Raw genomic sequence first — 23,068 nt, 5'->3', positions numbered from 1 at the left:
TGGAACTAATATTCTGTGGTTGGTGCTGGAAACACAAAGACAAAGAATAGTCTCTCCTTCGAAGGAGGCCTCAGGCTACTTGGCGGGACAGAAGAGTTCCATATGGTGTGAGTGCTATGGTGGAAGTAAGCACATCTTATTATGGGACCCCTTAGGGCGACACTAATCCTAACAGTTCAAGAATAACCTAGAGGTGGTGACCGCCTAAACGAGTCTTGAAGGACATCAGATGGGTAAAGTGGGGAGTACAAAGGGCATGCTCACTGCATAGAATGCTAGTAAAGGCTGAGTGGGGAGGAAGAGTGAGGTAAAGCCAAGATACTGCCGGTCGTGCATTATAGACCATGGGGTGCAAGGGGTTGGCATTAGTGATGCACACGGGAGAGTGGCCAGGAGGAGGCTGGAATGGAGGTCAGGGGTTGTGGGTTCAGTATCTTGGCGAAAAAAAATCAGGACTTTAGTCCCAAAAGCTTTGGAGAGCCACTTAATGGATTTTACGCAGGGCAGGAACGTGATGCATGTGAGAAATAATCACTCTGTGGTAACACAGGAATGATAATAAAAGGTACCTGGCAAGGTTGTTGTCAAAACTGCAGATAATATTTAAAGCCATGATTACCATGCTTAGAGATGGTCAAGTCAAAAAATGTACTCTCTTTCTGTTCCAAATACTGTTCAAAACTCCGAGTGGAGCATCCATTAGTAAGGATGATTATGGCGGGTGGTTTTTGTTTTTTGTTTTTTCACCTGAGGCTTGGACTCACTTTAAGGCACTCACCAAGTCTGCAATAAAGCTGGGATTTAAGTCCTAGGTCAGTCTCAGGACTGGCTAGGCCATTCAGGTTTCCTCCAAACCAGGACACTGCAGACCGAAATGGACTTTTCAAGTTATCCTGGAAGTAGAAAGACCCAATAGCCACTGTAAAATCTTCTCGGTGTCTGAGGAGTGAGGGAAAAGTGAAGTGAGTTTTATATTAGGCTTTTTAAACTCAGTAAAATGTGTGAACTTGGACTAAAAACACGTCCTCAAGAATGTTGCTTCTGGGTCACAGGCGGCAGAATAAGGAAGAAATACATCATTGCAACATAAACTATCAAATTAATCTTTTCCATGTTAAAGGAAGAACGGAGAAGGAACAAGTGGGAAAAGTGAGTTCACCTCGGGCTACCAAACCATTGCAAGAACTCTCTCTGGAGCTATATGTCACTGGGCTGTGAAGCATGTTTCACCTTCTGACTGATTTCGCGGGACCCCTACGCTCCTTATTTAGGTTAGTGATTCAGAAATCAAAGAGATGGAAGAAATTATTTGGAAAAGGCAATAATTAAAAAATGTAATCCCTCAATTTAAAACAATAAAATTTATTTCACTATCGGAGAGTGCTAATTTTGTGTAAAAGGCAGTTTATCTAGAATTAGGGGAAAGTGAAAAACATCTGAAAATGCAGCATTTTATAAGTTTGAAAGCAATGCCTATTTGTTAGTTACAACTTTTTCCTGTGTATTTTTTTTTATCAGATAGCCATTTAAGGCTTTAACTACTAAAACATATTGTTCATGAAAATTCCAGTTGTTAACATTTTTCCAGGTAACTGAAAACTTCAACGATTGAGAACGTTTTTCTTTATAAGAAGGTTAAATAAACATATATGTGCATGTATTTGCCTATTTAACTTTTAAAAGACTATATAAAAGACCACCAACAGTAGCTTCTTCGAGGTTGAAATAGGTGGAGAGGGAGAGAGGAATTTAACTTTTTCATTTTTTACCCTCTGGTACAATCTGATGTTTTTCAATCTACACAAGCATGCAGTATATATGAATGCATACATTTTAATAATTTAAAGAACTAGATAAAAGGAATATTTTTCTAACTTACATATGCATAATTTTCATAGTTAATAGCTATACGTTTTCTCCCCTTTAAGGTCCTACTTGCCAAATCACAGTGCACCCTCAATTAATTAAGGTGCTCTATATTAATCTTATTAATCATATGCTCTATAGACAACGCTAATCAAAGATATGTAAATGACCATGAAATCAGAATGCAATCTGTTTACTGCAAAGGCAGCTGTGACTGAACCATAGCACGACACACATGTAGAATAACCCAGAAAGTTCAAAAAGAGAAGAAGGGTGGGTAGACATTTTTGTATATGCCAATTTAGACATGGAGTAATTTTATGTTCCTATACATTTTTTCTACTTCTACGCATGTCACATTTGACTATCAAAAATCAGATTACTCCTCCTAGCACATTATGAAGCACTACCAATAAAGTGTCTTCATTTTCAAAATGTAACAGGTGTCCAGAGTCATTTATTTTCCCCAAGGAAACTATTTGACTCAAAAAGTTTAACCTGATTCTAGATATTAGCCTCAATGTGAGGCAAAGTCTCTTCAAAATCCCTGAAAGATTGCTCTTTTTAAAAACATTCTTAATAAAGACCTTTGCTGTGTAATTATGCTGTCATTTATAAATTAATTCATTTAATCCCACTAAGCTTCAGTTTCCTTATCTTTAAAACGGGGATACGAATAGGACCTAGTTCATAAAGTTAATCATGAGGGTTCAATGTGATAATGCCTGCAGAATGCTTAATATAGTCTCTGGTACATAGTAGGCATCCAACCAGTATTTGCTATTATTTTGCTTACATTTTCACCATTGCTTTAGTGATTTTAACATCTCCCAACATAAACTCTAGCTCTTAAAACATACTGAGTACAGCATATTCTCCTGAGTTTTTATATTACTAGTTTAATTTTAACTCCCAGAACAGTTAGCCTCATCTTTTCTGCTATGTAACACAGATAAAACCAAGTGTGAAGTACATTTATCTCAATTCCTGTATTTAATATGTATCAGTTAGCTAACAGGTATTTAGCTTATTATTGCTAAGTATCACTAAGAATAGTAATACTAACGACAAATACTGATTGGAAAAGGTCATGTTGCAAAAAAATTCTGAAATGGTGGCACGTTGTCAGAAAAGGGTTTCAGCAATTAGATTTCTAAAGGACTGGTTTTTTCACAGAATGAAAGTAAACTCATATTCTCACACTCTAATGTACACTTGTAGATTTTGAGAGTGAAAACATTTTAAAAGTGCAACATTTAAGGAAAATAATGGGCTTAATACATTACTCAGAGCTTAGATAAATAAAACAGGACCTTAAATGTGAAATCGGAGGATAGAACTTGTGAGTGAGACTGCAATTCCTTGAGGTGATGTCAATAAAAAGAATCATTTAAGCATAAGATACATTTCTTAGTGTTTCCTTTTTAACTCCTGCTCCTTACATTTGGAAGCTAGAACACGAAGGCAGCCGTACAGTACCTTGATCAGGTTGTGTCCCACAGTGTAGACAGCTGCTAAGTTTCCCTTCTCTCCAGGCGCATGCATACCTGTCCCATACCCATGCCAAGCAACTAGATATGGATTGTGAATTGTAATCCAATATTTGACGCGGTCCCCAAACTTCTGGAAACAGTAGGTGGCATAGTCATTGAAGATATCTGTTATGGTTTCATTTTTCCACCCCCCATATTTTTCTTGTAGAGCCAGAGGCAAATCCCAATGGTATAAAGTAACTACAGGTTCAATGTTTCTAAGTACTAACGCATCGAGAAGAGTGTTGTAGTACCGGAGACCTTTTGCATTGGCAACTGCTGCTATTCCATCGGGAAAAAGCCTTGGCCAGGAAATGGAAAACTGATAAAAAGAAACTCCGATAAAATCCAGGGCTGATAAGTCTTTTTCCAGAAAAATGTAACTGTCACTGGAACTATTCGTGCTGTTGACATTTTTAAGGTGTGTCTGGATGAAATGATCCCATATAGAGGGTCCTTTTCCATCTGTCTTCCAATTCCCTTCCACTTGAAATGCTCCAGTCCCAACGCCCCAAAAAAAGTTTTTAGGAAAAGTGTCATAGAGAAACAGCTGACTTTCATTTACAGGACTAAAATGAGGCGTTTTAGACCATACAGCTCTTCCGTCTCCAGACAATCCAGTAACAGCTCGTAGGAGAATAAGTGCCGACAGGATGACAGATCTTTGCAGCCCGCGGTTGCACATTGTTTTCCTATAGTGTATGTTTCTTTCATCGGTGCTGAGGAAAAATCCATTCATTCCCTGGAGATCCAGCCGCACAGCCTGGCTGCGTTTGCTACTAACTGCTCGCCTGTCTTATCAACGCTTCAGTAAAAGCTTGTGATTGTAAAGCCCGGTCAATGATTAGCCTGAACTGTGAGGCTTAGGATGGGTCATGGAGAGCAACGTAATTTGAGGGAGGTGGCTCTACTATCCTCACCACCCCGCTTCCTTCCCTCTCACTATGGGAAAAACGATATGAAAATGCATCACTGACAGTAGTTTGAACGTGTAACTAAAACGTAGGTGAACAATGAATAAAAATGCCATATTCTCTTTGTAGCCTTTCCTACGGACCCAAATCTTCCCTGAATGTTTTGAACATTACTGCATAAAGTATATACCTTTGCTATGCTCATAGTTTTTTGAGTGGTAATTTTATTATTTCACGTTTCAGGAGAAGCAATACAATTAAGTAGCATTCCTATGTGCCAATAATCCAGAATTAGAAAATACAATAAGGTATTATACTTCCACAGAAATTATAACACATCTAAGAATAATCATATCAAGTGCTACATACATTAAGAAAATTATAAAAATGTATTGATAAATTTGAGAGAAATGGATGAAGAACTAGATAGTACTTTCTGGGTGGAAATACTAAATACTTTCCGATTTAATTTGTAAATTTAAATGCACTTTCAACTTAAATCCTCTAATCCCAAATATGAAATTATTGTGAGAGTTCACTTGACACATAAATAGGGAATAATTACAAAAAAAAAAAAAAAGGAAAGAGAAAACCCTGAAAAAGAAAATAGTGAAGGCACAGACTACCTTTTGATATGAAAACATTAAAAAAAAAAACCCAAAACAAAAAACACACAGCTTAAACAGCATGATTCTGGAATAAGAATAAATAGAAAGAAAATACTATACAGAATCCATAACCTACAGATAATTTCCTAAAAATGTAATCTTGAACACATTTGAAGTATCCCACACTAATGAAAGGCAGAGTGGTTAATAGTTGGGCCTCTGGAATCAGACTGCATGGGTTTAAGTATAGCTGTGTGACTGGGGACAAGTTATTTAACCTTTCTGCACCCCAGTTTCCTATTAGGTAAGAAAAGGCGCAATCCTGGTGTCTACTACGTGGGTGATTGTGAGAATTAAGTGAGTTAATACATGCAAAACACTTAGAAGAGACACTGCCACATAATAAGTGCTCAATAAACATTCTTATTTCTATGTGAAAAGGAAGGGTTATTCAGAAAGTGATGCTAAGATTTAGCATAAAAGATGCTATATTCTGGCTCCTGCCCACATTTTCAACTTCATCCCTCTTCAGTTAACTACATGTAGAACGCATCCCTTCAGCCATAACAAACCACGCTGAGTAAGTTGGACACACGTGGAGTGCTCACACCCTCTGTCTTGGTGTGCGTGTTCTCTGCGTAGGATGTGCTCCCCCCTTCATCAAGCTCTCGTCCATGTGTTCTTCAAAAGGGCAGGACCTCCTCAAGAAAGACTCTCTGCCTTCCTAACTTGATTGGAATTATTTATTTAAATTACAAACATTTACAGTTTATTAATCCTCTCGTGAAACATCTGCACAATCACTATAGATGAACTCACGGCAGAATCTTTTCTCCTTCTGCGTCTGATCCCCAGCTCACTTTTACCAGCACCGACATTGGCCTTTGCAGTCCCCCTGACTTTCCTCATTCTGTTCTTGCATTCCTTTCACTGTTTCCTTGACATCTGTTTCTTCTTCTACCGGCCAGTCTATATCTGGGTTCATTTTTGGAGGTGTAATCCAAGAAATCGTGAATCATGCTAAAGCCAGTTGTCTTCCCATCACCAAAATAGGCTCTGGATCCAAACACAAAGATGACATCTGGTGTAGTCTCGTACGTTTTAGCTAGTTTTTCCCCGAATTCCTGTCTTAGGTCCTGTTGTATTCCCTGGATGAAGTAGTTAGTTGGTCATGAACTTCCCGGTCTGGATAGTAACCATGTCGCTCATGATGGTGGTTGATCCTCGGGCAGCCAGAGAGGAAATAAGAGAGTTTGATTGATATAGATGTATCTCCTTGTTCCATGTTCCCGTGGCAGCCCACACTTTCTCTGTTAATGACACTTATCATATAATATATTTATCTATAATCCCTGTTCGACTTAAATTTCTCTCTGGGTCTCTCTTTTCCAAAAACAAGGGCCATGACCGGTCCCTATAGGATATCTGGGGCCAAGCAGTCACTAAAGTTGAATGGATGTGCCTATAGTATGCAGACCTCTATCACTGCATTTATCACATAATCCTGGAATTGTTTATCTCCTCCACCAGCCTGTAAGAATGTCTTTTATCTAAATTTTTATCATCACTTATCTGAGTAAATGCTTAATCATTAAATGAATGAATGGAGTTGATGCAATTAATTCACTATTTATAAAATATTTTTTCCAGATTCGTTGAGCTATAATTGACCTGTAACATTGTATTAGTTTAGATGTACAGCATAATGATTTGATATATGTATATATTGTGAACCGATTTCTAAAAATAAAATTTTTAAATGTGATAATTTACACCCTCACAAATATATTTAATTTAAAAATATGTAGCTACAGAAAGCTAGGAGAAAGTGAAAGCAAATATTAAATTACATAAATACATAGTTTATATAATGATATTTATATACTTATGTATGAGCTTATATAAGTAATTTAGCTAGAATTAAAATATATGTAAAAATTGAAAGGCAAATAACAAACTTGGAAAATATTAGAGCAAATCTAGAAGGCAAATGGCCGACTTTTTATTATAGAAGTAATTCAGGCAAATCAATAAGAAAAACACTCTAAATTAGAGAAATGGCCAAACAACATGAATAAAAAATATGCAAAAGAGGAAGTGCAACTGGCTAGCTAAAGAAAAAAATTTAAATAACCAGAAATTAAAAACACATGTAAAAATAACCCTGGGAGCGCCTGGCTGGCTCAGTTGGTAGAGTATGCAACTCTTGATTTGAGACTTGTAGGTTTGAGCCCCACTTTGGGTGTAGAGATTACTTAAAAATAAAATCTTAAAAAAAACCCCAAACTCCAAATATTTTCTCATATTGATTTAGCAAGAATAAAAATAAGTGATGAAAACTACTGTTAATGAGATTGTAAGACACTGCTGATTAGTACATGAATCTGTACAATACTAAAGGCAAGCAATTTTCCAATATATAATTAACCTTAGATTTTTTTCATGTCTTAATGCAATAATATCAGAAATTTATCATAATAAATTCTTCTAAATACATAAAATGCTGTAGGTGCAAATATTTTATAGCAGTATTATTTATGACGGAGTAAAAATTTGAAATCATTTGTTTATTTATTAGATTTTATTTATGTATTTGACAGAGTGCAGCACACGTAGGGGGAGCCACAGGCAGAGGGAGAGGGAGAAGCAGGCTCCCTGCTGAGCAGAGAGCCTGACAGAGGGCTCGATCCCAGGACCCTGGGATCATGACCTGAGCCAAAGGCAGATGCTTAACCGACTGAGCCACCCAGATGCCCCCAAATTTGAAACGATTTAAAGACTCATTCATAGGGGAATAATTACCTAAGGCATGGAATATCCATTTGCTAAAACATCATAGACTCATTAACATTTTCTTTTCTTTTTTTTTTTTTTTAAAGATTTTATTTATTTATTTGACAGAGATAGAGACAGCCAGCAAGAGAGGGAACACAAGCAGGGGGAGTGGGAGAGGAAGAAGCAGGCTCATAGCGGAGGAGCCTGATGTGGGGCTCGATCCCAGAACGCCGGGATCACGCCCTGAGCCGAAGGCAGTCGCTTAACCTCTGTGCCACCCAGGCGCCCCAACATTTTCTTTTCTTTTTAAAGATTTATCTATTTATTTATTTGAGAGATAGAGAGAGAGACAGCATGAGCAGACAGAGGGAGAGGGAGAGAAATCATCAGGCAGACTCCCCGCTGAGAGTAGAGCCCAATGGGGGACTCGATCCCAGGTCCTTGAGATCATGACCTGAGTCAGATGCTTAACTGACTGAGCCATCCAGGTGCCCCTACCCTAAACATTTTAATGTCACCACATATTCTTTGAAAATGTAGGGGCGCTGGGTGGCTCAGTTGATTTAATGTCTGACTCTTGATTTTTGGCTCAGGTCATGATCTCAGGATTGTGAGATCAAGCCCTGTGTTGGGCTCCACACTCAGCATGGGTCTGCTTCTCTCTCCCTCTCTCTTCCTCTTCCTGCCCCCCATTCGTGCTCTTTCTCTCTCTCTCAAATAAATAAATAAATCTTTAAAAAATGTTTAGGATAAAAAACTAACTGGGGCACCTGGGTAGCTCAGTTGGTGTGGTGCCCTGTGTCCAGCTCCAGGCTCAGCCCAGAGTCTGCTTGTCCCCCTCTGCCCCACTGCACATGCATGCATGCTCTCTCTGTCTCTATCTCTCTCTCTCTAAAAGAAAGAAAGAAAGAAAGAAAGAAAGAAAGAATTAAATAAATTCTTTAAAAAAGAAAAAACTAACGGAAAAAAATCCAGATGACAAATTGATAATCAGTATGATTATAATGATATAATAAAAGCAATAACCATTATATAGAATTCTAAGAAAATACCCACATTTTGCTGTATTGTGTTTGGATGGTGAACAATAAATTATAGTTATTCTCCTTCTTTTATATATTCAATTTTAATTTTCAATTAAAACATTTTTTTTAACTCAACAATTCTTTTTTTAAAGTAAGCTCTGTGCCCAATGTGGGGCTTGAACTCATGACCCCAAGATTAAGAGTCACATGATCTACCAACTAACCCAGACAGGTGCCTCTAACTATTTATTTATTTATTTTTATTTTTAAATTTTTCTCAAAGATTTATTTATTTATTTGAGAGAGAGAGAGAAAGAGAGGGAGAGAGGGAAAGAAGGAGAGAGATCATGTGAGTGGGGGGAAGGGAGAGGAAGAGAATCTTCAAGCAGATTCCACACTGAGCATGGAGCCTGATACAGGGCTCAATTTCATGACCCATGAGATCATGACCTGAGGTGAAACCAAGAGTCGAATGCTTAACTGACTGAGCCACCCAAGTGACCCAATTTTTTATTTTTAATAAAAAAAAGAAATTAGAAGGAAAAATTAGTCAATATTAGTAGTAAAAGTTTATTGATGAAGAACTATACTTTTCTGCAAAGATTAGGAACAAGGCAAGGAAGTCTACTCTTACCACTTCTACTCAACATCATACTAGAAATCCTAGCTAATGCAATAAGACAGGAAAGGGAAATAAAAAGTGTAAAAATTGGGGAGTAAAAAATAAAAGTCTGTTCATAGATGATAACGATTGTCTATATAGAAAATCCCAAAGCCTCCATAAAAGAAATCCTGGAAATAAGAACCAACCATAGCAAGGTTGCAGGATATACATTAATATATACATAATATATACATGTAAAATTTTACTCTATTATTTTTTTAAAGTTTTTATTTAAATCCAGTTAGTTAACATACAGTGTTATATTAGTTTCAGGTGTACAATACAGTGATTCAACAATTCCATACATCACCTTAAGCTCCTCACAGATGCAGTCTTTTAAAAAAAAAATAAAAGATTTTATTTATTTATTTATCTGAGAGAGAGTCAGGAGAGAGGAGCAGAGGGAGAGGGACAAGCAGACTCGCACTAAGTGTGGAGCCCAATACAGGGCTCGATCCCACAACCCTGAGATCATGACCTGAGCCAAAATCAAGAGTTGGATGCCCAACAGACTGAGCCACTCAGATGCCCCACAATGCACTCCTTAATCCCTATCAGCTATTTAACCCATCCCCCCCAACCACCTCCCTTCTGGTAACCACCAGATTGTTCTCTATAATTGAGTAGAGGTTAATATATAAAAGCCAATTGTTTTCTTATTTACCAGAAATGAACAACTGGAATTTGAAATTAAAAAGACAATACCATTTACATTAGCACCAAAAAAAAAAATAAATACTTAGGTATAAATCTAACAAAATATGTACAAGATCTATATGAGGAAAACTATAAAATTCTAATGGAAGACATCAAAGAAAATCTAAATAAATGGAGAGATATTCCAAGTACATGGATAGGAAAATTAAATATTATTAAGGTGTGAATTCTCTGTAATTGGATCTATAAATTCAATGCAATCCCAATAAAAATCTCAGCCTTAACACCAAATGCTGTCATGAACGTAAAGCAAGAAGAACTCTTATTTATTGTTGGTGGGAATGCAAACTGCTACACACACTTTGGAAGACAGGTTGGAAGTTTTGTACAAAACTGCTTATAAGTTTCTTACAAAGCATACTCTTATCACATCATTCAGCAATTACAATCTTTGGTGTTTTCCCAAATGAGTTAAAAACCGTGTCCTTACAAAAATTTGAACATGAATGTTTATAGCACCTTTATTCATAATTGCCAAAACTTGGAAACAACCAACATGTCCTTTAATAGGTGAATGGATAAACAACAATGTGATACATCCATACAATGAAATATTATTTAGTAATAAAAAGAAATGATCTATCAAGCCAGGAAAAGACATGGAGAAGACTTAAATGCATATTATTAAACGAAAGAGGCCAATCTGTGAAGGCTACATACTGCACGATTTCAATTATATGGTAATCTGTAAACAGTAAAAGGGAAACTATAAAAAGATCAGTGGTTGCCTGGGAATGGGTTGAGGGAAGAATGAACAGGTGGAACACAGGGCATTTTTAGGGCAATGAAACTATTATTCTGTAGGATACTGTAATGGTGGATCCATTTATCAAAACCCTTAGAATGTACAACACAAAGAGTGAACCCTAATGTACACTGTGAGCTTTAGTTAATAATATTGGCTTATTAATTGTAACAAATGTACCACACTGATCCAAGATGTTAAAAATAGGGGAAGCTGGGGCTGAGGAGAAGGAGTAAAGAGGTATATGGGAAGCCTGTAACCATAATTTCTTTTTTTTTTTTTAAGATTTTATTTATTTATTTGTCAGAGAGAGAGAGAGCACAAGCAGGGGGAGGGAGCAGCAGGCAGAGGGAGAAGCAGACTCCCTGCTGAGCAAGGAGCCAGATGGGGGACTTGATACTAGGACCCCAGGATCATGACCCAAGCTGAAGGCAGATGCTTAACAGACTGAGCCACCCAGGCATACCTGTAACTATAATTTCTCAAGAAAAAGTCCATTAATTTAAAAAATGTTACTGACAAAGACTGTTTTTTCTTTTTTTAAAAAATTATTTTATTTATTTATTTGAGAAAAAGAGAGAGAAAGAGAGTGAACAAGGGGAGAGGCAGAAAGGAGGGAGAGAGAATCTCAAGCAGATTCCCCCAAGTGTGGAGCCAGATGTAGAGCTCGATCTCATGACCATGAGAACATGACCTGAGCCGAAACCAAGAGCCAGACGCTTAACCGACTGAGTCACCCAGGCTCTCCTCCTCCTCCCTTCTCCTCCTCCTTCTTCCTCCTCCTCCTCCTCCTTCTTCTCCTAAGATTTATTTATTTTCTTTAGAGAGAGATAGCAAGTGGGAGGAGGGGCAGAGGGAGAGGGGGAGAGAGAATCCTTAAGCAGACTCCCCGCTGAGTGTGGAGCCCAACTCAGGGCTGTATCCCAGGACCCTGAGATCATGAGCTGAGCTGAAATCAGGAGTCAAACACTCAACCGACTGAGCCAGCTAAGTGCTTCAAGGCTAAATTTTTTTCTGAAGTATGCTCCACACCTAGCGTGGAGCCCAATGCAGGACTTGAACTCATAATCCTGAGATTAAGACCTGAGCTGAGGGGCGCCTGGGTGGCACAGCGGTTAAGTGTCTGCCTTCGGCTCAGGGCGTAATCCCAGCGTTATGGGATCGAGCCCCACATCAGGCTCCTCTGCTATGAGCCTGCTTCTTCCTCTCCCACTCCCCCTGTTTGTGCTTCCTCTCTCACTGGCTGTCTCTATCTCTGTCAAATAAATAAATAAATAAATCTTTAAAAAAAAAAAAAAAAGACCTGAGCTGAGACCAAGAGTTGGAGGCTTAACCGACTGAGTTACCCAGTAGCCTTGAGAAAGGCTAAGTTTTGAAATGTATACTGAATATTTGTTTGCTAGTGGCTAATGATTTATCATTAAACTATTTCAGATTTCATGTGAGAAAACAAAGGAATTGGATCATTGTCAGGGCAAGTTCATTAAACTGGTTAAATCAGAACACATTTAGATAAAAAAACATAACTTCACACCCATTAGGATGGCTACTGTGAAAAAAAGAAAGACACTAGAAAATAACAAGTATTGGAGAATATGTAGAGAAATTGGAGCCTTTGTGTATTGGACAGAATGTAAAATGGTGCAGATATTGTGGAAGATAGTATGGCAATTCCTCAAAAAATTAAAAAATAGAATTACCATATGATCCAGCAATTCCACTTCTGGGTGTATACTCCAAAGAATTGAAAGCAGGGACTCCAACAGATATTTGTACACCCATCCCTGTTCATGGTAGCATTATTCATAATAGCCAAAAGGTACAAACAATATAAAAGGTCATCAACAGATAAATGGATAAACAAAATGTGGTATATATACACAGTGGAATATTACTCAGTCTTAAAAAGGAATCAAATCCTGACAAATGCTATAACATTTGTTATAACATTTGGAGAAACTTTGAAGACAGTATGAAATAATCCAGACATAAAAGGCTAGTGTTACACGATTATACTTCTTTGAGATACCTGGAATAGTCAAATTCATACAGACGCAGAAAATAGAATGGTGGTTGCCAGGGGCTGGGGAGTGGGGTGAATGAGAAGTTATCATTTAATGGATACGGAGTTTCAGTTCAGGAAGATGGAACTTCTGGGGACGGATGTTGTTGGTTGCACAACAATGTGAATGTACTTAATGCCACTGAAGTCTACACCTAACAATGGCTCAGTGGTGAATTTCATGTATGTATATTTTACCCCAATAAAACATTGTTTTTGAAAGAATGAATGAGGAAAAATATGAAGAAACCTTTATGATAATGACTTAATACTGAAGCTTAAAGAATTCTCAAATATTTATGAAAATAGGTCATGAGTTTATGAAACATTTATCATGACTTAATGAATCAGAATAGGGGCTTCATTTTTCCTGAAAAATGATCAAATATTTATTGAATATTTTACCTATAAAAGGGCCCATATTAAGTCCTAGGAGAGAATAGCTATGTTCCTGCCTCCAAAAAGAGTTTACAGCTGAGCCAAGAAGAAACATAATAAAAACCATAAAATGTCTAAGAAAAAAAAAGTATCTCCCAGGTACCAAGTGAGTGGAACAGACATATGCACTCTAGGAATTCTGTGTCCAAAACATCTCTTCATAACACTTCATACAGATGACAGAAGTTTACAGCAGGAAGGGTCCTTAGAATCATCTAGTTTAGCATTTTATTTTACAGACAACAATTTCGAGACTATATAGTAGAGGCCAGAATTCATCATTCATTTATTCATTTCACAAATCTTTATTGAGTATCTCCTATGGGTCAAGCACTTTGTTGGAGGTTGGGATTTAAAATTGAAGATGTTGGTGAGAAAGTGAAGAAGAGGGAACCCTCCTGCACTGTTGGGAATGTACAGTGGTGCAGCCACTGTGGAAAACAGTATGAAGATTCCTCAAAAAATTAAAAGTATAAATACCATATGATCCAGTAATTTCACTATTGGATATTTACCCAAAGAAAACAAAAACGCTAATTTGAAAAGATATATGTTCCTCTGTGTTTATTGCAACATTATTTACAATAGCCAAGATATGAATGCAACCGAGGTATCCATCAATAGGTGAGTGGCTAAAGATGTGATATATATATGTGTGTGTGTGTGTGTGTGTGTGTGTGTGTGTGTATATGTGCATACATATGTATACATGTATATATATATAACGATGTGAGAGATATATGTATGTGTCTACACACACACACACACAAAATATGCAATGGAATATTACTCAGGTATGACAAAGGATGAGATCTTGCCATTTGTGACAACAGGAACAGACCTAGAGGGTATTATGCTAAGTGAAAGATGTCAGGCAGAGAAAGACAAATATCACATGACATCACTTATAAGTGGAATCTAAAAGACAAAACAAATGAATAAACAAACAAAAAACAGAAATAGTCCCATAAATACAGAGAACAAACCAAAGGTTGCTAGAGAGTAGGAGGGTGGGGACTAGGGAAAATGAGTGAAGGGAAGTAGGAGATACTGGCTTTCAGTTATGGAATGAATAAGTCATGGGGATAAAAGTACAGCATAGAGAATATAGTCAGTGTAATAGTGTTGTGTGGTGACAGATGGTAGCTACACTTGTGGTGGGCAGAGCAGAATGTATAAATTTGTTGAATCGCTAGGTTGTACACCTGAAACTACTCTAACTACTCTGTGTCAACTATACCTCAATTAAAAAATAGAAACAGATAAATAAACAAATAAATTGAATATGTTACAATATTCACAAATTTTATAGAAAAACATAGGAGGGATATAAATCCAGTGGGATGTGTGCACGTGTGCACGCACGTATGTGTGTAGGTGGAAGATGGAGTAGAGATGCCTGAAAACTCTAAGCCCTAAAAAAATGAAGAATGATGAGATGTTAGCCAGAAGAAAGGGAGAAAGAGGGAGGGAGGCTATCCCGTGCAGATGGAGTAGCATATTGGAAGTCCCAGAGATAAAAAATGTTGACAAGTGGTTCAGGACACCTAAGTCTTAAGAGTTAGTGGGTAATGGCAAGAAATGATCTGCAGAGATTTGCAGAAACCAGATCATAAAGGACTTCATGAACCATGTTACTGGAATTTAGGCTGTATCTTGAAACGGTTAGGCAGCCTTTGAAAATATTTTAAGCAAGTACATGAGTTAGGGTACTCTTGTACAAACAGACTCCAAAATACGAAGTCGAGGCCCAAATATAATGTCATTTGTCACACATTTGTCTGAAGAAGGATTTCCTAGTTTTCAGATGGCTCATCTCCACGGTGAGTCAGAGACCCAGGGTGCTTATGGCTGTAGTTCTGCTACCCTCGAAGGCCTCACAGGAGTCTTACCCCCTGCACTCAGCAGGTAGAAGTGGAAATCTTCTGAAAAGCCTTGGTCTGGATGTGATGTACATAATTTCTAATTCTATGCCACTGGAGAACATTAGTCATGAGGCCACCTCTAGATGCCAGGTGGGCTGCAACATGAATCCCTGCCTGGGCAGTCACTCTATATTCTATAGTTAATGCTATGGGAAGGGGAGCATACAGGTTAGTGTTTAGCTGGTGTTCTCTGCCACAAGACAGTGACGTGATTAGATCTGCATTTTAGGGGAATCACTCTGGCAATGAGTGCAGGGAGTGGGTACTATTGGAGGTGAGGAGCGTGGTTAAGTGGCTCTTCCGTTAGTCTGAGTGAAAAATGATGTGGTTTGAACAAAGGTAGTAGATTGTAGATAGAAAGAGAAAAGTTCAGGACCTCGTTGGAAGAAGTTATCACCTGGCCTCAATGACCAATTGAATGTTGAGATTGAGTTTAAAGAGGAAAGAATCAATGATGACCCAGATCACTGACTTGGGCAACTGGGTGAAATCGAGAACACAATAGACTTTGAAAAGAAGATGGTAGGGGCGCCTGGGTGTCTCAGTTGGCTAAGCACCCGACTTTTGATCTCAGCTCAAGTCTTGATCTCAGGGTCATGAGTTCAGGCCCCACTTGGGCTCCACTTTGGGCATGGAGCCTACTTAATTGTCTACTGATTAGTAGATCTAAATAGAAACCTGACTTCTGTTTCTTTATAGAATTCATATTTTAAAAATACTAGAAACAAATTATTAAGAGGTGGTTTTTAAAAAAATGTCTTTATTTACTTTAAAAATTCAAGTACAATTAGCACAGTGTTGTATTAGTTTCAGGTGTACAATATAATGATTCAACAATTCTAGGGGCACCTGGTTGGTTCAGTTGGTAGAGCATGTGACTCTTGATCTCAGGGTTGTGAGTTTTGAGTCCCACATTGGGTTTAGAGATAACTTAAAATAAAATTTACAAACAAAACAAAACAAAACAAAAACAAAATTCTATACATTACTCAGTGCTCGTTATGACAATTGTCCTTTAAACCCCTTCACTTATTTCACCCATTCTCCCACCCACTTCCCCTCTGGCAACCACCAGTTTGTTCTCTATATTTAAGAGTCTGTTTTTTAATTTGTCTCTTTTTTCTTTTGTTCATTCATTTTGCTTCTTAAATTCCACATATGAGTGAAATCATATGGTATTCGTCTTTCTCTGACTTCTTTCACTTAGCATTATGCCTTCTAGATTCATTCATGTTGCTGCAAATGGCAAGATTTCATTCTTTTTTTTTTTTTTTAAAGATTTTATTTATTTATTCGACAGAGATAGAGACAGCCAGCGAGAGAGGGAACACAAGCAGGGGGAGTGGGAGAGGAAGAAGCAGGCTCATAGCGGAAGAGCCTGATGTAGGGCTCGATCCCATAACGCCGGGATCACGCCCTGAGCCGAAGGCAGACGCTTAACCGCTGTGCCACCCAGGCGCCCCAAGATTTCATTCTTTTTAAAAAATTTTTAATTTTTTAAGCAATTCTTTTTTTTATGACTGAGCAATATTCTGTTGTGTGTGTGTGGATGTATAGATAGACATAGATAGATACAGATATAGATATATATCTCACATCTTCTTTATTCATTCACCTATCGGAGGACACTTGGCCTGCTTCCATATTCCAAGGACACTTGGCTATTATAAATAACGCTGCAATACACGTAGGGGTGCATGTATTTTTTTGAATTAGTGTTTTTGTATTCTTTGGGTAAACACACAGTAGTGGAATTACTGGATCATGTAGCGATTCTGTTTTTAACTTTTTGAGGAAGCTTCATGCTGTTTTCCACAGTGACTGCATCAGTGTGCATTCCCACCAACAGTGCATGAGTTTTCCCTTTTCTCCACATCCTCATGAACACTTGTTGTTTTTTGTGGTTTTGATTTTAGTCACTTTTTTTTAAGATTATTTATTTATTTATTTGACAGAGAGAGAGAGACAGTGAGAGAGGGAACACAAGCAGGGGGAGTGGGAGAGGAAGAAGCAGACTCCCAGCAGAGGAGCCTGATGTGGGGCTCGATCCCAGGACTCCGGGATCACGCCCTGAGCTGAAGGCAGATGCTTAATGACTGAGCCACCCAGGCGCCCCTGATTTTAGTTATTCTGACAGGTGTGAAGTGATATCCTACTGTGGTTTTTAATTACATTTCTCTGATGATGAATGTTGTTGAACGTCTTTTCATATGTCTGTTGGCCATCTATATGCCTTCTTTGGAAAATGTCTTTCATGTCTTGTGTCCATTTTAATTGGATTATTTGGGGTTTTTTGGTGATGAGTAATATAAGTTCTTTATATATTTTGGATGTTATTAAGAGGTGGTTTTAAAAGAGTAAAAATCAGAGACTATGGAACAAAATGTTGAGGTCCCCCCAGTTAACATTTAGAGTGTATCCTTACACGCATACTACCCTCACATGCCACACACATTTTTCATACTTTAAAAAAATGTAAACATGATCACACACCACACACAGTGTTCCACAACATGCTTTATCCTCTTACTAATTTGTTGTGAAGATCTTTCACTGTCAGTACACATGTATCTAGATCAATCTTTCGGAGTAGATGTGCAATATTCCATAGTATCGGTGCACTGTATATTATTTACTTAACGCTTTACCTACTGCCAAACACTTAAGTTTTTCCATTTTTTTCTATTACAAACAATTCAGCAATTACCAACCTGGAATTAATAATTTTGCATATATGAGAGATACAAGAAATTGCTAAAACTGGAATTGTTGAACCAGGGGTATGTACATTTTTTATGTTTCTGGATATTACCTGACTGCCCTTTGGAAAGTCAGTTGATACTTGTGAGCTCCTACATTAGTGCATGAGAGCCAGTTTCCCCTACTCTCCTCAATATTGTTACCAGTACTTCTCTTGTTTGTCCATAGGGTAAAGAAGACATTTCATTCTTGTATTCATTTGGGTTTTTCTGATTACTAATCTTATCATATTCTTATTGGTCCTTTGTACTTCCTCTCCTGTGGGTTGCATTTTCATCTCCTTTTTAAACTTTCCTATTTTTTGCCTTTTTCTAATGAATTAGGAGGAGTTAATTATATATAAAGCATTAAATCTCTTGTCTGATATATACATCGCAAATGTTTTCTTTCTACATTTTGTCTTTTAACTCTTTTTTTCTTTCCTCTCTCTTTTTTTTTAAGATTTTATTTATTTATTCGACAGAGATAGAGACAACCAGCGAGAGAGGGAACACAAGCAGGGGGAGTGGGAGAGGAAGAGTCAGGCTCATAGCGGAAGAGCCTGATGTGGGGCTCGATCCCAGAACACCGGGATCACGCCCTGAGCCGAAGGCAGACGCTTAACCGCTGTGCCACCCAGGCGCCCCCTCTTTTAACTCTTTTAAAACAGTTTCATTGAGATACATTCCCATACCATAAAACTAATCCACTAAAAGTATACAATTCAATGGTTTTCAGTATGTCAGGGTTGTACAACCAAAAATACCGTCAATTTCAGAACATAATTTAATACGATTTTAACGTACTTACAAGTGAAAAAGTTTTTCATTTTTGTGCAAATTTATTATTCATTTCCTTTAGGGTTTCTGGGCTAGGAACACAGTCCCCACACTAAAATTATAAAGATATTCTCTTATATTTTCTTTTTAGGACTTTAGTTTTGTTTTCCATGTCTGGTCTTTTTAAAATTAATTTTTAAGGTGTTTATTCCCCCCAAGTCCCCTTCCCATCTTTCAACTTTTTAGTTCTTCTTCTAGAATTTGTACATCTCCACATTTATACTTCACTTAATATTCAGGTACTGCTATCTTTCAATTCGTTGATTTTATTTTATTTTTATTTTTTATTTTTTTAATAGATTTTATTTATTTGCCAGATTGAGAGAGAGAGAGAGCACAAGCAAGGTGAGCAGCAGGCAGAAGGAGAAGCAGGCTCCCTGCTGAGCAAGGAGCCCAATGCAGGACTGGATCCCAGGACCCTGGGATCATGACCTAAGCTGAAGGCAGATGCTTAATCGACAGAGCCACCCAGGTGTGTCTCAATTCATTAATTTTAGACTATCTATTGATTAGTTATTATGGTAGATAAAGATTTAGGTTTCTTATTTTATCATTTCATGTTGGTAAAAATAATTTACCTTTTTGGTTAAATTGATATTTAGAGTTTATATTATCTTTACATAAAGATTATTCATAGCTGAGTATTGTAGTATACTATGATTATGTTCTCTCGCTTTTGGGTAAACATTTTCCAGCAATTTCCTGAAAAATCTTACATAGGGAATACGTTTTGGAGGGAGGGGGAATTACAGGTCTTTTCCACCACACATTTGTTTGGTGGCTTGGTTGGGTTTAGAATTCTAGGTTGGGGATTATTTTCACGTGAAGTGTTGAAGGGGGACAGAAGTGGTAGAAGCTGATGCACCCCCTTCAGCACCACAGGTGTTTGTCGCAGCCAGCTCCGTGTTCCCTGGACTGGCTCCAAGTTCATAAGTGTGGGAGGCTGTGGCGTTGGCAGTGATAGAAACAGCAGCGCCAGCAGTTTCCAAGTGTGACCTTAAAGCCAAAAGTCGAGTTATGGTGTCTGGCTTCATTTCTTCAGCTCCTGTCCCTCCAACATATTAAGTACCAAATTAATTTCCTGTTAAAACAACAACAAAACCCTTTTCTGAAAGAAATATCCAGAATGATTTCTGTCTCCTACACTGAAATCTAACACATACAATGTTACTTGTTGTGATTATGTCGGTAAATACTCCATACACAGCTCTTCTCTATTTTGAATTGCTAATTATCTCAAATTTAAATCTGCTTTATGTTGTTTCTGCTGACCTGACTCTCACTCATGGTGCTGGTGCTTAGTCATCTTTGATTGTGAGTAGAGACTTCGTAGTGGTGAGGGATGATCCATACAGCTATCAGGGGGTAGAGCACTCTAGGTACATAATGAGTAGTGAGAGAAAAGTCCTTGAAACAAAATCATGTCTGGTACCTTCCAGAAATAACGAAGAGCTGTGGCTGGAGTGAAATGATTGAGAGTAGGAGGCAGTAATTACAGAGGGAATGGGACCAGATGGTGCAGGGGAATGGGGAGGAATTTGTTTTAAACTCTTACCAAGAAGAGGAGCACTGCAAAGTTTTCAGCTGAGAGTGCATGATCTAACCACATTTGAAAAGAATCACTCTGGATGCCGTGTACAGACTGTCCTGTAGGTGGAACAAAAGCAGAATCAGGGCGATCAGTCAAGAGAAGATAACCAGGGGAGACATGATGGTAGCTTAGACCTGCATGGTAGTGGTAGAGGTAATGAGATTTGTTGGGTTCTGGTTGGATTTTGAAGGTAGAGACAACAGAATTTGCTAATGGTTTTGAATGTGTGTGCAGTGGTGGGGGGACTTGTGGGGGAAGAGAGATAGAAAGAGAAAGAGAGAGAACAAGAGAAAGTCGAAGATTACTTGAAATTTTTGGCCTGAGCAAATAGAAGGATGGAGGTGCTATCAATTGAGATGCAGGTTTGTGAGGGAGGGTGAGGAATTTAGTTTTGGACATACTAACTTTCATATATGTATCAGACAGCCAAGTGGAGATGTGAAGTTGGGAAATGAATACACAACTCGGAGGTTACAGGGAAAATCAACAGTTGATAGAAATTTGGAAGTGCCAGTATTCAAATAGTATATAAAGCTATGAGATTGGACGAAGTCACCAGGCAGTAAGTAGAGAAATGGGCTCTAGGACAACCAAGTATTAAGAAGACAAGAAAATCAGGGGGCGCCTGGGTGGCACAGCGGTTAAGCGTCTGCCTTCGGCTCAGGGTGTGATCCCGGCGTTCTGGGATCGAGCCCCACATCAGGCTCCTCCGCTATGAGCCTGCTTCTTCCTCTCCCACTCCCCCTGCTTGTGTTCCCTCTCTCGCTGGCTGTCTCTATCTCTGTCGAATAAATAAATAAAATCTTTAAAAAAAAAAAAAGAAGACAAGAAAATCAGGAGCAATGAACATAACAGTCCTAGGGGTGGCTGTTGAAGAAGGAAGAAAACTGGGATACTACAGATGTCCTTGAAACCAAGCGAAGAAACTATTCCATCAACAAATACTTCTAGAGAGGGGCATCTGGGTGGCTTAGTCAGTTGAGTGTCCCACTCAACTGATTTTGGCTGAGGTCCTGACCTCCGGGTCATGAGATAGAGCCCCACATCAGCTCTGCACTTGGTGGGGAGTCTGTTTGAGACTCTCTCTCTCTCTCTCCCTGTGCTCCTCCCCTCTGCACACTCTCTCTCTCTCTCTCTCTCTCCAAAATAAATAAATAAATAAATATTTTCTTTTCTTCTTTTATTTAAATTCAATTAATTAACATATAATATATTATTGGTTTCAGAGGTAGAGGTCAGTGATTCATCAGTCTTATATAATACCCAGTGCTCATTACATCAAGTGCCCTTCTTAATGTCCATCACCCAGTTACCCCATCCCCCCACCCCCCTCCCCTCTAGCAACCCTCAGTTTGTTTCCTATGATTAAGAGTCTCTTATGGTTTGTCTCCCTCTCTGATTTTGTCTTGTTTTATTTTTTTCCTCTCTTCCCCTATGATCCTCTGTTTTGTTTCTTAACTTACACATATGAGTGAAATCATATGATAATTGTCTTTCTCTGGTTGACTTATTTTGCTTAGCATAATACCCTCTAGTTCCATCTACATCGTTGCAAATGGCAAGATTTCATTTTTTTGATGGCTGATAGTATTCCATTATACATATATACACATACTTACCACATCTTTATCCATTCATCTGTCAATGGACATTTGGGCTCTTCTGGGCTCTTTCCATAGTTTGGCTATTGTGGACATTCCTGCTATAAACATGGGGGTGCAGGTGCCCCTCCAGATCACTACATTTGTATCCTTGGGGTAAATACCCAGTAGTGCAATTGCTGGGTCCTAGGGTAAATAAATAAATCTTAAAAAGGGGCGCCTGGGTGGCGCAGTTATTAAGCGTCTGCCTTTGGCTCAGGGCATGATCCTGGCATTATGGGATGGAGCCCCACATCAGGCTCCCCCACTATGAGCCTGCTTCTTCCTCTCCCACTCCCGCTGCTTGTGTTCCCTGTCTCTATCTCTGTCAAATAAATAAATAAAATCTTAAAAAAAAAAAGGAAATACTTCTAGATAAATGTTTTGTTGAAATCATAGAAATGTAAGTTCCAGGTTATTATAATTTATTAATTATATATTCAATTTTTTTAAACAAAGGGTCCTTCTTACAATTTCATTACGCTTCACAGCCATCTTATATATTATTTAGACATGAATATAAATTTTCCGATTTTTTTGCTCATGACTCATCTCAAGTCTAACGGACAAGTCAGAGTTAACATGCCCTCAAACAAATTCTTGCTTTCTACCTTCAATCCTGTTTGTTCAACCACAACCATATACCTTGGGGTCATCTTTTTTTTTTTTTTAACTTAAAAGAAGTTATAGAAAAGTTGTAAAAGTAGTACAGAGAGTTCACACATATCCTTCCGTTTTGCTTCATGTTAGCTTACACAATCATTTACAATGATCAAAACCGGGGTACTATGCTATGCTACTATTTACTGAAGTATGGACCTTATTCAAGTTTTACTCATTTTCCTTCTAATGTCTTTTTTCTGTCCAGGATCTCACGGTGCATTTAGTTAATAGGTATTTTTAGTCCTCTCTAATCTGTGACAGCTCCTCAATCTTCCCTTGTCTTTCATGACCTTGACACTGTTGATGTATCCTGGTCAGTTATTTT

General features: G+C 38.1%; 1 protein-coding gene and 1 pseudogene across 2 annotated transcripts in view; both read right to left on the bottom strand.

Annotated features, from left to right (window-relative positions):
* The window catches only part of KLB (klotho beta), a 34,341-nt gene extending 29,999 nt beyond the window's left edge, over nt 1–4,342 (bottom strand). Inside the window, exon 1 of one of the 2 annotated variants that reach the window (XM_026508752.4) lies at nt 3,346–4,342. In XM_026508752.4, coding sequence (XP_026364537.1) covers nt 3,346–4,137 — 792 coding nt within the window. In that variant the 5' untranslated portion in view covers nt 4,138–4,342. The remainder of the gene's footprint in view (nt 1–3,345) is intronic. The other variant, XM_044387674.3, reaches the window with a different exon arrangement.
* Nucleotides 4,343–5,682: 1,340 nt separating this feature from the next.
* On the bottom strand, nt 5,683–6,129 carry LOC113262422 (40S ribosomal protein S24-like; annotated as a pseudogene).
* Nucleotides 6,130–23,068: the final 16,939 nt, after the last annotated feature.

The sequence above is a fragment of the Ursus arctos genome, unplaced genomic scaffold (genome assembly GCF_023065955.2).
Source record: "Ursus arctos isolate Adak ecotype North America unplaced genomic scaffold, UrsArc2.0 scaffold_9, whole genome shotgun sequence".
NCBI classification, from domain to species: Eukaryota; Metazoa; Chordata; class Mammalia; order Carnivora; family Ursidae; genus Ursus; species Ursus arctos.
The sequence above is the reverse complement of the archived record's forward strand: the minus strand, read 5'-3'. Positions and strand labels throughout refer to the sequence as shown.